At 39.9% G+C, this 18850-nt stretch overlaps 1 protein-coding gene across 1 annotated transcript; it reads left to right on the forward strand.

The window, feature by feature from the left end:
* The first annotated feature begins 10570 nt into the window (after positions 1–10570).
* vgf (VGF nerve growth factor inducible) lies at positions 10571–18650 on the forward strand. Its single transcript, XM_059354124.1, has 2 exons — positions 10571–10783; positions 13511–18650. Exon 2 carries the CDS (start codon positions 13549–13551, stop codon positions 15631–15633), a length of 2085 nt encoding a protein of 694 aa, XP_059210107.1. The 5' UTR covers positions 10571–10783; positions 13511–13548; the 3' UTR covers positions 15634–18650.
* Positions 18651–18850: the final 200 nt, after the last annotated feature.

Raw genomic sequence — 18850 nt, forward strand, 5'->3', positions numbered from 1 at the left:
GTTAGGACTGGTACTACATGTTAGGACTGGTACTGCATGTTAGGACTGGATTGAAATTCCGGCGCGATTAGAATAAACATCATTTTAGTGTATCTTATGCTCCCGTACATGCTTTTACAATGTTTTAACATTTTGAATGTGGGCTTATTACTGTTGGGGATTTCAATCTGATGTCTGTTTGACATGCCTTCTCAGGCAGGATGAGCAGCTGCTGCTAGTGGGAAGAACGTCAGACAGCAGGATCACAGATCCTGTAAGTGGTGCATTGTTTTCATTAGTTTCACTGCCTTTTAATTTAAGCAAAGTGCATTTCTTAAGCACATGTCTGTCAAGTATCAAGTATGTCTGCAAACAGTTTATTCTGTAGCGGTGTAACGGTTCACTGTGTGTGGTGGGCACATACCTCACGGTCTAGGTCAGGGTTTGTTTTTATGCCCTTGTTTATAAAAGAATCTAGATCAACATACTGTATTAACCACCAGGATCTTACCATACAAGAAATTGTGGTTTTTGAGGTATTGGTCAAACAAACTACTTTCACCTCGAAGTAAATGTCAACTTATTCAGTTATTATTTCATCACATTCGTAATTTAGTCACTGACATTATGTTGATAACCTATTTTACCCTCAATGATATTTTACTCAACCTTGTCAGTGCTTGTATAAAGATCTGTAATCTAAAATGGAGCGGGTGGTATTAAATTTTTAGGAAAAATGTATTTACCTCATTCATCATCATGTCATGCACAACATCAATTTCAGATTTTGTTTCAGTGGCTGTCACTGCAGGGTTCGTACAGTCTTCAGAGTTTGGATCATTTTTGTTGTTTTTTCAAGCTTAGGGATATGCAAGAATTTGAATATACTCCTTGAAAAATGCTTAACACAAATCTTTTTTTTTTTCATTTACGCAATCACTCACACCAACTATCGACGATCTGTCGTCCTATTTGATGTCTCTATCTTCAATTAGTTTATATAAACAAAAGCAGCCTTTATCCATAAAAAAATCAATTTTTAACAATTTGTTGGTGTGAACCGCCCTTACGAAATGCAGTGTAAAAAGACTTTTGTTCCATTTTCCAATCCTAAGGAACTGTGGACACTAATTGCTGAAGTTTTGAAAGTGAAATTCTTGCCTATCCTTACCTGATATGTGACTTCAATGGCTCAACACTTCAGGCTCTCTCTTGGGTTTTTTTTTGCGTTGTGTTCCTGAGCCTATGTAGTAATATCTCCTGCATTGCAACATTTTCTTAAATATCAATTAGCATCCATAAAAGAAAACAAACAGAAATGGTACTTGATTAATCCATCATTATGAACCACTTTTAAATCTAGTTATCTTAACAGATATTGTCTGTTGTTGGTGTGAACGGCCCTTAAGAACATTTTCTAATCCTACGTGACGCTTCTGAGGAAAATCTTCCTTGTATTGCCTCAAACTGTATGCATGTTTTACATTCTACAGCGTCTCGTTTCTATAATGTCCTCTCAGGAGTGCTGGACAACCCCCTTTCTCATTTCTAACAGCAAATTATTTTTGTTTTGTTCTCTTTCGAGACCTGCTGATTATGTCGCTTGCCTATTTGAACAGATAGAGAACGTCTAAGTAAATATTGGACTGCAATACTATGTTCTCTAAGAAGTACTGCATCCTCATATGACATGTGTGTGAGTGTACTTGCTGGATAAAAAGCTAGAGGTCATTGTGAGGACCAGGCTGCAGCACACTCAGCCTGCACCTGTCTGCAGAAGGCTGCAGCCCTGTTGTCTGTAATCCTTTGTTTTCCTCTGCTCAACTCTGAATGTCAGTGTGTATTTTAAGAGTAAGGGCTCACTGTGTGATCTGATTTTCTGTGTCAGCATGTAGTGGAACAAACAGGGAAGAGGTATGATATGCTGAAAACTGCTGAAAAACAAAGATTGTACAGAATGTGGAGCAGCAGTAGGGGGTTAAGACTTTGAACTTAGATCTCAGAATTTGAATATATCTTGTTTCTGTGGCACCGAGGGTCTTAGTATGCTTTAAACAAAAGTGCTATATGTTGTCCGACCTCTGAAAGCAAACATGTTTGTAGCTGTTGTTAACGTCCACACTGGAGGCTGCGGTTATATCTTCCTCCTGGCTGCGTCCCCTCTCAGATTCCCCTCTTACAATTTAGTTTCTGTTGTATTACTTTGTAGTCATGATGCAATAACAGCTCACACTTTCAGTCTCTTTTTGAAGACAATTATATCCTTGATTCCAAAAAGGTAGGGGTGCTGCCTAAAATGCAAATAAAACAGCAATATTCAATTGAAAACTGAATAAAATAATTTCCAATTATTGCTTGATTCACAACTTGATATTCGTCTTAATGGTGCCTACAAGACACTACATGTCTTGTTTCAGCAGATTTTTGTATGACGACTGAAAGACTGGGGGTAACATTAACAACTGCGACTGATGAGGGACTAAATGAGACTTTCGGTCTCTTTTTGAAGACAATTATACCCTTGATTCCAAAAAGGTAGGGGTGCTGTCTAAAATGCAAATAAAACTGCAATATTCAATTGAAAACGGAATGCAATTATTTCCAATTATTGCTTGATTCACAACTTGATATTCGTCTTAATGGTGCCTTTGAAGATGTGAAAGTTACCCATGATGCCATGGGCTCTAACAAACCCCCAAACCATCTCAAGCCCCTTTCATAGTGCCGTTTCATGGCGGGACATTTACGGCTCTGTAACGTCTCGCCTCTGCTATGAAAGCAACGGAAGAGGGATGCCTGGATCAAGTGATCCCACCAATTTTCCACCTCCAGAGGTAGTGACAGAGGCGGAAAATGTCCAACACAAACCTCCCACTTAGTCCAAAGGTCATCGAATCACTGTTCACTGTGGCTAACATCGCTAACTGGTCACATCGTCTGCTGCTTAAACCAGCATGCTAACTGTTCACGTTGTGTCCGCTAATGATCGTAAACAAACCGGCATCGCTTACTGTGCGTCCGGTGCTTGTTGTAAACAAACGGAGGTCGCTAAGTGAACACATGCTGCTGCAACACATACAGTACAGGCCAAAAGTTTGGACACACTTTCTCATTCAATGTTTTCCCTTTATTTTCATGACTATTGACATTGTAAATTCATCAAAACTATTAATGAACACATGTGGAATTATGTACTTAACAAAGAAGTGTGAAATAACTGAAAACATGTCTTATATTCTAGTAAGCAAAGGGTGGCTACTTTGAGGAATCTAAAATACAAGACATGTTTTCAGTTATTTCACACTTTTTTTGTTAAGTACATAATTCCATGTGTTTATTCATAGTTTTGATGCCTTCAGTGAGAATCTACAATGTAAATAGTCGTGAAAATAAAGAAAAACGCATTGAATGAGATGGGTGTGTCCAAACTTTTGGTCTGTACTGTACATACTGTACTGCTACAGAGCTAATTGTGTAGCATTTTAGCACTGTGCTACAGCACAGCGCTGCTGCTCTGACTATCGTCTCCTCCCACCTCATTCCGCGACGCCAGAATGCACTAAAGGGCCCGAATATCATGCTTTCGCAGGAGCCGGCATAGATCTTGCTGGCAATATAGCAGGACATTTGCGGGACCGCACTATGAAAGGGGCTACAGATGCTGTTTTTGCACTTGGTGTCGGTTACAATCTGGATGGTCCCTTTTCCTTTTTAGCCCCTAGGAAACTACTTCCATGGTTTACAAAAACTATTTCAAATGTGGACTCATCAGACCACAGCACACTTTACTACTTTTTCAGTCCACCTCAGATGAGCTCAGGCCCAGAGAAGTTGGCTGTGTTTCTGGATGTTGTTGTTATTGGGCTTTCTCTTTGCATGGTTGCAATCAAGGTTATAATAGTTTTGGATTTTTCATTAGTTTTAGTTTTAATTTCGTTGTGAATTTTTGTTTTTGTCTAGTTTTGGTTTAGTTTTTATTTTTTGAAAATGCTTAGTTTTAGTTTAGTTTTTATTAATTTTAGTGTTAGTTTTAGTTTTTTTGTAATGGGCTGTTGGGTGCGAGATTCAAATAGATCATAATAAATTTTGCCTTTATTTCCTTTGGTTTATCCATCTCAGCCCCAATAAGATTATTAACTCTTACAGTTCCAGGTGTTTTGAATTTTGGTTCTAGTGTAGACATCCCAGTCTCAGTAAACATATTTACCATGTGTTCCTGCATGTTGAAATAGAAACACTGAATTATGAATGAAAAAAGTTGAAAAAAACGAAAACTAAGGACATTTTCACTATAATTTTAGTTCGTTTTGTAACCACGCAATACAGTTTCAGTTAGTTATCGTTTTTTAAAAAACTCTAGTTTTTATTTTTATTTCAGTTAACAAAAATGTTTTTTCAATTCTAGTTTTCGTTATTTCGTTAGTTTTCGTTAACTATAATAACCTTGGTTGCAATCGGTTCCAAACAGATGCTTTTGGAGCGTTCCACAACTTCCCAACTTTTATTAAATCACATATTTCAAAAATATTTACAAATATCCATTAAGTTAAAAAATAAAACATTAAATGTACTGTCTTTGTACAGTTTTCAATGAATATATGTTGATTAGGATTAGTGCATTATCACACATTTTTTATTTACATTTTCAACAGTGTCCCAACTATCCCGGAATCAGGCTGTTGCACTCTGTTGTACACATGTGAGAATGATGGAGGCACTTTCACACCTCCACACACCTAGTTTATTGCTATGTGAGGAGGGTTTGTCTGTTTCAGAAAATGACCAAAATTGGACGTAGCCCCCTGATTTTGCCTTCAGGAACTGGGTTCCAGATGTCCGATGTTCTGTCAAGCACGTCCTCCTCACATTCTTCTGTACATTTGAGCTCACACCAACTTTATTTTGCTTACTAAGGTTTCATCATGTACTCTTACCTCTGCTGCCCCTTTTCTCCTTCATAGAGACATTGTTTGACTAGTGTGTTGAATAATTTTTTAGGTGAGATTCTGTTTGATGCCCAGTTTGTCTTTGGTCAATCAGCTCATCATATGCAATGACTTAATCAATTTGATGATTGTCTTGTTTGATAATGTGAAAGAGAATGATGATTTTGATTTGAAATCTCTTTAATAAGCTGGTTTGTTTCCTTGGAGGAAGAGAAGTGGAGACAGTGCGTGGTTTAGAGCGCTGTAAAGGGGCCCGAGTGATCGAAAGCAGAAGCTCTGTGAATCTGTAATGCAGGCAAAGCCTAAAGGGAATCGGTGTGTGAATGTAATTTTATAAAGAAATAAACCATTTTAAGCTAAATTAAATGTTGTGTCCTGGTGTTTTGTAACTGTGTGTGTGTGTGTGTGTGTGTGTGTGTGTGTGTGTGTTCCTACATAGTGAGGACCAGAACATGTTTTTAACCAACAGAGTGAGGACATTTTTGCAAAGTGGGGACATTTCGGCCGGTCCTCACTTCTTTAAAGGCTTTTTTGAGATTTCAGACTTTGTTTTAAGGGTTTAAGGTTACATGATAATGATACTTAACTGAAACTGCATTGTGTGGTTACAAAACTAACTACAATTATAATGAAAATGTCCTTCGTTTTCGTCATTGTCAACTTTTTTCATACATAATGAAGATGGATCAGGCAAAGGAAATGAAGGCAAAATTTACTGTAACCTCTTTTAATCTCCCACCCAACAAATACCCCATTACAAAAACTAAAACTAATAAAAACTACACTAAAACTAAAGAATTTAAATTTAAAAAAAATACCAAACTAAAACTAGCAAACTCATTAAAACTAACTGAATTTGAAAACAAAAATTCACAACGAAATTAAAACTAAAACTAATGAAAAATCCAAAACTGTTATAACCTTGCAAGGGAATTCACTATTACAATGAGGGTCCTCACAAAGGTAGAAGTACAAGAATGTGTGCGTGTTCAACACAGCAGGTGCCACACATAAAGATACAGAGCTTTACAAAATCAGTTATTCTAAAGTCATGATCATTTAAAGATCATGTTCTCAAACTTAAGTTCTTTTCAACTAATCCCCACTAAATGTTTTGGTACACACATGAATGGATTATGTTGAGACTTAAGATGGGGACACACTACACAACTTTCACAGTCTTTACAGATTTTTAAAAGACTTGGTGTACACACTACATGTCTACATGTCTCAAACACTACGTGTTTGCAGTTGGGTCGTTAATCAGTTCACACTACCCGATTGTGTCCAGATTCGGCTCAAAATATTCAAACATGTTTAACTGCGACTGAGGTCGGGTCGGGTCTGTTCCGCTCTCACACTAACAATTTTTTATGCCAACTAATGCAGACTTTGCCCAGCTGGGAATCGTGGGTAAAATCTGGGAATCTGTCGTGTGTCCTCAGCTTAAGGAGATCATACGCAATTTTCTAACAAATTTGTAATCATTATTATTATTTTTTACACAAATTTATGACAAGAAAAACTTGACACACAGTGCTGAGCTGCATCTTTAATTCATCTTCAGGTTCCCAGATTTCAGATACACCACTTCTATGAAGAATCTACTGTTGACCTGCTATCTCCCCCTGAATGCCCCCTGCCCCCCTGTGCTGTCTAATTGATGCAGTTGAATACCTAACTTTACCACTGCCCCCCTCCCCCAGATTCATAGCACACACCGCCGGAAAAACAGAGGATTAATGTATCCTTACTTAGACTAATTTACATTGCAGCACACATAGAGAGTCTGGCGGCTAATGGTGCTTTCAATGTCTACACGAATGTCAGAATTTTCAACGTTGTTCCGAGCTCCAAGTTCCGACTTTCAAGTTCCAACGTTACGGTAAGAACGTGTTAGACCCGCGTTCAAAATAAAAGCCAACACATGTAGCTTTCAAAATAAGAGCACATTGATGTGTTAGCAGAATACCCCACAGAATTTACAAGAAGACTGTAAAAATATGAGGCCTTAAATAAAACATAGAATATTATTTCTTAGTTTCTTTTGTTCAGACAAGGTAAGTAGGAGATGTTTTTACCTGACATGTTTCGACTGACAACTTCAGTCTTCTTCAGAGGTGTCAGCTGATCGCTGTGACGTGTCTTTTTGTGGAGTTCCTCATGAGTTCCTCAAAAAGACACGTCACAGCGATCAGCTGACACCTCTGAAGAAGACTGAAGTTGTCAGTCGAAACATGTCAGGTAAAAACATCTCCTACTTACCTTGTCTGAACAAAAGAAACTAAGAAATAATATTCAAAAGCAGACAAAATGAAATTGCTGGAAATAAAACATAGAAGAACCTTTATTCTCCTTTACAATAATTCATTAAAAATATGCAATGATTAAGATGGAATAGTGGCATAAGAAAGTGCGAGAGGCACCAAATTTAGGCTTTTAGGGCAAAACATGTCTCCGAGGGAGCATGCTCCCGGACCCCCCTACTAAGTTATGGTCTCCCCATTAAAGTCTCAGAAAATCCTGTGGTAAACACTGATTATAAAGGTTTGACACCCTAGACGGACAAGAAATTGCCCAGCAGTATGTTCAGGGTAATGAAAGGAGGAGAGATGTTTTTGGGTCCTTCATTGAGTCCGTTTCAAGTCAGTAAATTTGTTTGGCTGCACTGGGAATTTCATGTACAAACTTCTTTTTATTTATGTAAATATGTTGGTTGTAGTTTACACTACAGTTAATTTAAAAATGTTTAAATAAAATGTTAGAGCCATTTTGTACATTGTAGAGAAGCTGATAAATAATTCAGATTTGTATTTCATAAGTTTATAGTTCTTTATTGAGGTTGTAGGAATGCCTATTGGTTCGTAGGAATTGCACTCTTCTTATTGGCTGAGATGTGTGTAACGTCATAATTGCTTACTTTGTTTTAATTAGGATTATGGAGACGAGGAGAGCACACTAGTTTTTGACCGTGCTCATTATATTTATTATTTTGGATCGCTGCAGTTTATTGTTTGTAATGCTCAAACGAAAGGTTTTCAATAAACCATAAGAAAGAAACTGTGGGATTTTTTTGGCTTAAGACACGCGTCAACTACATCCTCACGCTCCATAATTGAAGTGTGCGTTTCAAGTAAAACTAGACGGAGCCACACTAACATAAAACATATTTTGGTTCAGGCATGGAGTGAAAAAATAACTTATTGAGTTGAAATCATTTGCTGACAGCTTCATGCCCCCCAGTTAAAAATCCCATTTGCGCCCCTGTTTCCATCCATTCTCTCTCCTCAGCCTTGAAGACAAAGTGTACGGCCTTCCTTCTCCCATGACACTCGGCTGTGTGCAGTGAGTGGGTGGACACCCCACACACACTAACACCAACGTGCAGCACTGAAACAAGTACTGAACTCTGTGAGGTGACTCACCGCATCTGACTCCTGATTCACAGAGCAGGTGTTGACCAGTAGGTGGGGCTGCAGCTGCTCACTGTTTAAAAAAATAGACGTTGACAAAAGCTTTTATACAATCACTTTTTTGCACCCTGACGGAATGCATGTTTTCTAAATATATACCCACAGCTTTATTTTTATGTACTTTTATCAGTAGATGCTCTGCCCCCTGGAAGCTGTGTCAAGTTATTATAGTCATACATCTATAATAAACATTATTTTTTGGTAAGATGCCTATCTATATGATTTTTTTTTTTAGATTTGGGCTCATTAAATCCATCAACATTCTTGTGATACACAATTTATGTAATAAATTGATGAATTACAACATTAACTTGAGGATTAATTTGAGATGCAGCTCAGCACTGTGTGTCAAGTTATTATAGTCATAAATCTATAATAAACATTATTTTTTGGTAAGATGCCTATTTATATGATTTTTTTTTTTAGAATCGGCTCATTAAATCCATCAACATTCTTGTGATACCCAATTTATATAATTCCAAGATTGTTTGGGGACCCCAGTATACAGAAATATTCAAATACATTGTGTGTCAAGTTGACAGTCATAAATCTGTAACAAACATTGTTTTTTGCACCTATTGATACGGACAAAAGTGTAGATTTGGTCTCTTTGCGTCTACAAGAGTCTCAACTTTTCAGTCATACCCAATTTATGCAATTTAAAGACTGTTTAGGGACCCAATTATGCGGAAATATTCAAATTTACCATCTGTCAAGTTTTTTTATAGTCCTAAATCTGTAACAAGTGTTTTTTTGCACCTATTTATATGTAAAACAAACAAACAGCAACATACAAAACAAACAAACAAACAAAAGTTTTGATTTGGGCTCATTGAATCCATGACAGTCTCAACATTCCAGTGATGCCCAATTTATGCAATTCCAAAAATGTTTAGGGACACCAGGATGCAGAAATATTCAAATTCACTGTGTGTTAATTTATAACAGTCATAAATCTGTAACAAATGTTTTTGTCACCTATTTATATGTTAAAAAAAAAAAGTTTAGATTTGGGCTCTTTGCATCTACAAGAGTCCCAACATTTCAGTCATACCCAATTTATGCAATTCCAAGACTGTTTAGGGACCCAAGTATGCAACACATTTATACTGCATAAGAAAAACCACATGGTTTCTACACAAAACTGTGTGGGATTAGCATAAAGCGGGCATGTCTGCAAAGGAGAATCATGGGTACCCATTGAACCATTTCCATTCAGATATGAATGGAGCTAAGTGATTCAAATGAAAGACAATACCTAAAATAATTCTACTTATGAGTGTGTCTATAATGCATTACAGACATGGGCTTGCAAAACAATGTCAGTGAGCGACCAGAAATGATGAAGTATTATGATACATTGAGTGATTATAAAATGCTTTGTAATGTGTTATTATTGAGTGAGTGCTTAGTAATACAGTGTTTTAAGCAGGTTATAGTAGGCAGAGCTACCATACGTTCGGTTTAGGTGGAAAACACACACACACACACACACACACACACACACACACACACACATACGTTGTGTCCTCAGAGAGGGAGAGAAGTACCCATTGAACCATTTCCATTCAGATATGAATGGAGCTAAGTGATTCAAATGAAAGACAATACCTAAAATAATTCTACTTATGAGTGTGTCTATAATGCATTACAGACATGGGCTTGCAAAACAATGTCAAGACACACACACACACACACGTTGTGTCAAGTTAAGTATTATGATACATTGAGTGATTATAAAATGCTTTGTAATGTGTTATTATTGAGTGAGTGCTCAATTATACAGTGTTTTAAGCAGGTTATAGTAGGCAGAGCTACCATACGTTGGGTTTAGGTGGAAAACACACACACACACACACACACACACACGCACACACACACACACACACACACACACACACACGTTGTGTCCTCAGAGAGGGAGAGAAGCTCCATAAACTGCGGATTCATTCAGCAGCTTCTGTTCATTCAGCAGCTCCAGCACTGCAGCTAATTGGTTCGATCGAAGAGAGGAGGAGGAGAGGGAGGGGGGGGGCAGGGGAATCTTATGAATGAAACCCAGTCTGGTGACGTCAATGGGGACCGCTTGACGCATGAATCACGTGGGCCGGGGAGGACCGAGGTATAAGAGCGCCGCTGCCGCTGCCCGTGGTCCTGAAATCCGAATCAGAGGAGCCAAAAGGAGCGGAATCCTCGGGAGAGGAGACCCGGGAGCAAATAAACAACAGTGACGACACTTTAAACATTAGACAAACAACAACAAGAAAAAGAAGGCGCTCTCAGTACAGGCAGCGGGCTCTGTGCATGACTTCCAGCTGCTTTTGTGACGTGACGAGGAGGGGAAGCTGGAATCCCCCCGCTGCTCCCACTGAGCTGCAAGTACCGGTAAGTTATTTACTTTACTTTCTCGCGTGTTTTAAACACGGACTGTATGAGAAATTAAAACCACTCAGAAGTTGTGTTTCTTTTCACTGTGCCGTGTTCACATCAGCTAAAAAAAATGAACAAAAATAAAAAATTCCCTTTAGACATGTGAACTATATTTATAATCTAATTTAATAGCGTTTCTTAACAGTTTGTAGAAAAAATAGCGTTTTTTTTTTTTTAAATTAGGTTTTGCATTGTTTGTGAACGTGTTGTTATGGACTGGCCATATTTCTTTGTTTATGCTCAACACAGAGGTGGCCGTATTGTCCTCCTCCTCCTCCCCATCATCATCATCATCATCATCATCATCATCACAATGATCGTCATCTCCAGCCATGACTCGCCTTGCCAAAAATAACCAAATTGATAAATGAAGTGGACTGGGGCTCTGTGTGTGTGTGTGGAGACGGTGAAAAGGTTGAGACAATGACTGTCCTTTGTCGTGTCTAAAATGTCTGCATCCCACTGACGTCTGTGGAGGTTTAGTGTGTGGGCTGTTGGGAGGTTCCTCGTGTTGACACCAGTCTGGAGGTGGTGGAGGATTTTTCTTGGTGTGACCCGTTCAGGGGCCCACAGCTTCTGCAAGGAGGGGATGAATGAGAGTGCTGGGGCCAAGCTGCTCTGTGCGCTTCATGTATGAGATGTTATTCGATCATCAATCACTTGCTGCGTGTTTGCACATCACGCATCACACATCCTCTGCAATCCAGCCACCTCCGCTGCCTCCACTGCAGAACATGCGCGGCTCAGCCACTCATAATGGGCGCTAAAAAAAAAAAAAAAAAAAAAAAAAAAAAACATCAACATGTTTCATGATCAATTAACTTCTTTGCGGGTTTTTTGGAGGGTGGCATTAATCATATCTGGATGAAAATTATTTCTCAACATTTACAGATTTTATTATACATTTTTAATGAAGCGAGATCTCAACGCCCTATAGTTGATTTTTTTTTTTTTTTTTTTGCACAATTACTGCAGATATTTTCGCAGTGAAAAGTAGCTGCTGCGCATAGTGTGGCGTGGTGCCATGCAACCATAAAAAGAAGAGCAGGTTATTATGGCGACACACTGATCATGATTCCAAAAAAGGTGGGATTCTGTAAAAAAATAAAAATAAAAAAAAAATAAAAACCTAAATACAAAAAAATGCAACGATTTCAAAATTATTTTCCACGTATATTTATTGAATACAATATAAATATGTGTAATGTTCATACTGATGAAATGGGTTATTTTTTGTAATATACATAGAGATGAATAAGATGCATGATGTTTTTGCAATCGGGAGAGGAGACAAGTGTTGCAGTTTGGAAAGAAAGGAATGCCAATACACGTGCAAGTTAACGTCACTGCACTTGTTGCCCCCACCCCCACCCCCACCCCCAGGCGCATCAGGAGCTGTCCTTGCTGCTGAGCTGAACCCAGTAATATTATTACTCTTCCAGCTGAATAGAGCTTCTGTGTTGCAGTGGTGCAGTGGCCCTGCTCCTGCTGCATATTTCCATCTGCCCAGTTAGAGACATCAGAGCTTCATTGGCTGATCACAGCTGATCCAGCTCATCAGGTGTGCCGGGCCCCATGTATGATGGTCATCATACCTTAAATCTGCAGATACATGGCTTCAGTAAACTGTAGTGCCAATTGGACATGTGAGATTGTGGGAAAGTGTAACACCCTCATCATTCAAGGAATTTATCGAAATAATGTCAAGATTTGTTTCTGGAAATATGGAGCCCATTTCGGGACTGGATAAGCAACAGAAGCAAATATCAACTGATAAATGTCAATGTTTTTGTTTGTTTGATTTATCTTATTCTATTTTGATTAATTAATAAATTATTTAATTCATTAATGGCAGGGCAGGATATTTATTTACTCCTTAAAGGGGACATTATGTAAAAATCCCATTTTCAGTGCTTATTCACATACATTTGGGTATCTGGAGTTGCTGCCTGTTGTAACCCATTACGGCATGTGAAGACTGCAACCTGTTGTGAACATGTGACCGTTGCTGTTTTTAACATTTTGTTAACCAAAAACCCTTGGTCAAATGGATAGTTTGGGATTTTAGACATTAAGTTGTATACAAAGCTATCAGCTTACTTTCAGAGCTCCAGTGTCGGAGTTCTGGTCTGTTCTCATCGTATATAATAGAAAGTTCCGGCAAGCTGGCAGGGTCACTAAACTACAAGGTTTTACTCCACAAAACCAACTTTACTTGGCACTTTGCTAATCCCTGTACACCACAGTGCATAGTAATATCATTACGCTGTCAATGAATGATCTATTCTACGATCAGAACTGGCCAGAACTCCGACACCAGAGCTCTGAATGTTAGCGAATACTTTGCATCCACTTCACTACTGGCAAGTATTTCATGCAACTTTATGTGCAAAATCCTGAACTATCCCTTTAAGGTTAGGAAAAAACAGCCAGGTTAGAATTAAAAAGCAATTATTTCAGATATAACTTGCAATGGGGCACAAACCAGTACTACCACTGCAAAGCTTCCCGCAATGGGATGCAACAGTTGGTCTCCTGGTTCAAAGTCTTGGTTGGTTGTTGCCCTCCATGCCTCCGGCAAATGGCAAAGTTTCTATGATCTGTACTGTTTTGAGCTGCAAGGCAAAAACTCAGAGAGTTATTGAAACTAAATATGTGTTTCTATTTTTTTCTCTCCTCCAGACATTTCTGATCCCCCTCAGACTCCGCTCTGAGTGACCATGATTGGGCACCACGATGCCTCAAGTGCCCTTACCCTCCTAGTCCTCCTGACAGGGGCTTCCTTCCTCCATCCATCCACCTCCAACCCGATTAGCAGCCTTGGAGATGTCGATACCCCACACAGAGATACTCCTCCTGCAAAGGAAGAGGAGACACGATCAATACAAAAAGAAGAGGCAGAGGAAGAAGAGGAGCTCTTTAAAGATGTGGATCCCAAAACACTGGCGGCTGTTTTACTGGAGGCGCTGAATCGCTCGCAAGTGGAGAGAAGAAAAGAGGGAGAGGAGCGTGATGGGATGGAGGAGATGGAGGACAAAGAAGACAGAGAAGTGAGAACGATGGAGGGAGCAGACAGAGACAGAGATGGACGACAGGAGTTAGAGCAGCTGATGGCTGCACAGGGGAAGGAGCGGCAACGAGAGGAGGAAGAGGAGAGGAAGAAAGCTCAGGAGGAAGAGGAGAGGATGACAGAAAAGGTGACCAGCCGTACCACAAGTCAGACAGTCCAGGTGCAGGCGGAGCAGCAGCCTGCTGATGGAGGGAGGGAGAATGGGCAGGGTGCCGCCACCCAGCAAGGGCCAAACGGCAGCAACGAGGAGGAGGAGCAGCTCAGCCCCGAGGAGCTGAAGAACCTGGAGACCATGATGAAGGAGTTCCCTCGTTTGAACACAGCCACCAAGAGAGAGGGCGACTCAGAGCAGAACCAGAGAGAGAGCCGAGGTTACAGCAGCTACAACGACATCATACCGATCAAAGGCAACGACCTCGCCATGTCCAAGAAGAAACTGAAGTGGCAGGAGGAGACGCAGAAAGGTCTCAATTTCCCAACATTCAGAGGAGGCAATTTCATGGATGACTTTGAGGAGAATAATTATGCTGGCAGTAACGCGGCGCAGCCTCCGGCAGAGCAGGAAGTGATGGAAGAGGACGAACCAGAGGAAGACGAGGAGGAGGAAGACGAGGAGGTGTTGAGTCCAGAGGAGGAGGAGGCTCAGGCTAAAGCGGAGCAGGAGGAGATGAGGAGGCAGGCGGCCGAAGCCCAAAGAGCCAAGATGGAGGAGGAGAAGCTGGCGGACATCGCCTCGGACATGCTGCTGCGCTACATGGTCAAACAGAATAACGGGAACAAGAAGTACAGCTCGTCACTGTCCAACGCAGCCGAGGACAAGAGGTCTGACGAGGAACAGGAAGTGACGGAAGAAGACGATATCGACCCCCAGACCATCGACAAGCTGATCGAGATCTCCAATAAGCTCCACCTCCCCGCTGATGACGTGGTGGACATCATCAGCGACGTGGAGAAGAAGAAGAAGAAAGACGTGCCGCCTGAGATGTCGTCCCGTTGGCAGCGACCTCCTCCTCCGCTGTCGTCTTCGTTCTCATCAAACAATGGTTTCTCCTCATCACAGATTCCAACCAATCAAAATAACTTCCCCGTCTCCAAGCAACCGTCACCAGCCGTCAACCTCCTCAAAACGTGGTTACAGGAGAAATCGCAAACGAAATCCCAAGATCCCTGGAGCAAACCGCCAAAGCCGATGTTAGCCAATCAAAATCGTTGGCTCAAACCTCAGAAACCAATCAAACAGGACCTCTGGCTCAAATCACCCAAGTCTGTCTGGGGGTACCCTTTGTACCCCTACGCACCCTATTACCAGAGGAAGCAGTACCCAGACTACTATCCAATTTATTTACCTCCTCCCCCCAGACCCAAACCTCGTTACTACGTCCCCAAACCTGCCCTCGCCCTCAACAACTTCCTGGGAAATTCCATGGATGACACCTACGGCTTCCCTCCCAAACGGCGCTACCACAGCTGGGTCCAACCTCGGCTCAGAAGCCCCCCCGCAGGCCTCCAGCAGAGGCCTTACTACACCAGTTACCGGTTTCAGCCGGTGCCCGTCCCCAAACCACGGTCCCCTCCACGAATTCCTCCTCAACAGAAGTTCTATTACTCAGCCCCGGCGGCTCCAGCGGTAACGAGAAATGAAGATTATTATGGAAAGCAGCCAGACAGCGGTAACCATGATGATCTGGAGAAATACATACAGCAGATACTTATGAAGAGACCCCTGCTGGACTGAAAGGTGGCTGAGAGGAGAAAGACGAGGAAATGAAAAAGAGGAGAGATGAGCAGAAAAGTACTTATTTATGATTTTTTTAGCTGGTTTTGTTTTATGTAACAAATTTCTTTCTCCTGTTTTGTTCGGTTGTGATGTGGACAAGGACATGACGGAGGACTTTGGTTTCCAGAGGTAGTCTGGATCAAATGTAACTTTGTTAGGAAAATGAAAGATGAAGATACACATCTACACTCCTCCTCTGTGAAGGAGGAGAAACAGGATGAATGCGGTCTGTTGGAAAGCATGACGCGGCAAAGATTTGTATCATGCTAGAACTTTTCATCCAGACTTCCGGCATGACAACATTCTCCATTTGGACATTTTTACAATGCCAACACAGGAGGACGCTTGAATATGTTGTTACCTGTACCTTTAAACAATCTGTTTCAGAGTCAGAGAGCTGATGGATGCTGGGAAAAGTTTGGTGGCTGATGGGATGTGACTGTCTAAACACAAAGAGGATATTTGTGTAATTATCTCAGGCAGGGAAATTTGAAAAAAATATTTCATAAACATAATCTTTCTGAAACATTAAATGGCCAAAAATATGTGGACGCCAAACATTTGAGCCACATGTGATCCAGCTCAACAGCATTAGTGAGGTCCAACACTGGGAGAACCATTTCTTCATGGAGCTGACTTTGTGTTTGTGGCAGGTTTGTAGATAATCCTACAGGGAAAAAATGTCAAAATTTGGATAGTGGAATTCTTATCATCAGTTGTCTTTTTATAAGAAAAGTGTCCCGGTGGGAGTTACATATGGACAGAGTTAGGTTATCCTGAATCCTGTTCTTTGTTCTTAACAAGTTCTTCTGTTTCCCAACATTAACAATGTGTTAAAAACTCAATTATGTTCTCAACAGACAAATTTTGACAAAAATTTAAAAAAATGATGTCATGAGTGATTTTCTACTCTGAACACTCATAAAGAAATCACTTCATTAAAAGTCTTTATTATTATGGGTTGTTTTGGGGGGTATAAAATGAGCATGAGAAACCACCCACACTAAAAATAAAATAAAAAGTCTTAAGGGACCTTTTTTCAACAAAAACCTCAGTTTATTCATTTTGGAGTCGAAATCAAATCAAACCTGTTCATGAGAATATGTTGTATGGGACACTGTCATGTTGACACAATTATCTTAAATATCCCTGTACATCCCTTCATTAGAACTAAGGCGTTTTGCCCAAACTAGGGAACCACAGGATGTCTACATACTTTTGGCCATATAGTGTATTAGCTGACACACCTATCATCTCTTAGAGATGATACCTTAACCATACATGACCTTGGAATGGCCTCGTTCTGAAGCCATTCACTATCTCATTTTTTAAAATGAATACATTTTTATACAAATGTATCATTTTTGTCTTATTTGTACAAAAAAACAGCAGCTTCACGTTACGTCTCCTCACACATACCCACCGAAGCTCTTTAGAATGAAATATAACGCACCAAAAAGCATATTTCATACAAAGGGCTGTGAAAGCCACAGTAACACCACTATAATGGCTTGGATGACTCATCCTTTTGCATAACTTCAATTACCTTGTTGCTATGGTGCCAAACCCTGGCCAAACTCTATATGGCATTCTTTCGACGCCTTCAGAGGAGTATGCAGCGAAGCAGACATACTGATCTTTACTAAATACATGCATTTTAAAGGATAAGGCTGGTGTTATTCTACATATTATTCTCTATCACCTACTGTTTAATGCTCTCTGACCTCACCGCCCTGTCTGCAGTTTATATTTATGATATAGAGAATCACCAACCTGATCCTTTAGAGATCCCCTCCATGATTTCCTAATACCAAACAAAAGTGCCCCTGAATCCCAATTCTTTTCAGCTAAATAAAGACCATTTAGTGCATTGTTTGGTATCCAACATTTATTTTTCACTGATTACTATCAACTCAAAGTCTATTTTCATTGTTTTTCTTGCTATCTAAATGTTGCACAACCATCGATCGGCTGCCTTACATGTCACTGTGACCTCCCTGACATATATTTTTTTATTTTGTACCATTTGATATTATCCATGAGATGGATCACTTTTGTAATGGAAGCAGAGGGAATGATGGGAATGATTCTCTGGAACTGATTCCACAGGAGATGGGATTGGTTCGCTCATATTCAGGTAAAACTAAGTTTCAGTCACAATTTTAAAAACATGATGAAGGGATTTTTCATTGCTTTGATAAGATGGCAAAAAAAAAAGATTGTAAAAAATGTTTTTTAATGTGAAAAAAAAGAGGGATTGTACTGCTGAGATTGACTTTCTTTACTTAAATGGCTACTGATAATCAGTAATCAATAAACACTTCCTTTCCTCCCTTTTTACCTCTTTTTCAAATACGTCACTGGGAACGAGAGCAGATGTTGCTCTTTGGTTTGTCTGTTTTGTTGACCTTTGTGGTCATCTGTTGCTAAGGGACGAGCAAATCTTCACATATTTGTTGCCAAGCCAAAAAAAAAAAAAAAAAAAAGAGTCATGGCTTTGACAATCTCATACAGAAGTAAATGTCAACATGAGGCCATGAGTCAAAAAAAGACAGCAAACTGAAGAAGTGGGAGTAAAAATAAGAAGATTTTTGTAATTTTGAATGTTTTGTTGTTTTTTATGAGATTAAAAAGGGAAGTTACAGAGGTTGAGATATGAAGCGACAGACCAGAGGTGAGGGTACAGTGTCTGCACGTTTATGTATACTTGCATCTAAAAGTTCTTTGAAGACGTACAAGCATCAATCAAAAAAGTATAAAAAAATTTCAAGATGACAGAAACAATGACGTCAGTGTACCTTAAAATCATTGTTTGAGTCATGTATGCGGCGAGTGTTGTCCATGGTCTTTCTAGATGTACCTTGTTGTAACCATCGTAATAAACATGCGTTTGCTGGATGTAAATATGCGCATGTCAATGACTACTTTTGCTACACATAAAGAAACAATAAAGTCAACTATTTTTATTACGAAAATGCTTCATTGTGGACAGAGAGAATTTTTATGTGAGTGTGAGAAGAGACAGAAGAGACAAGGGTCCTGCATCTCACTGAACCAGGACATTCCAGTCACTGCATACTTTCTTCATATTCATAGTCTTCCTGTTTTTGAATTTCATGACACCCAAGTGACTGAAATGTCCAGATACAGTGAGATACACACTGTGACATGAACT

Source organism: Centropristis striata, chromosome 17 (assembly GCF_030273125.1).
Source record: "Centropristis striata isolate RG_2023a ecotype Rhode Island chromosome 17, C.striata_1.0, whole genome shotgun sequence".
Classification (NCBI taxonomy): Eukaryota; Metazoa; Chordata; class Actinopteri; order Perciformes; family Serranidae; genus Centropristis; species Centropristis striata.

Coding starts and splice junctions, on each gene's coding strand:
- vgf (XM_059354124.1), top strand. CDS start 13,549: ATGATTGGGCACCACGATGCCTCAAGTGCCCTTACCCTCCTAGTCCTC.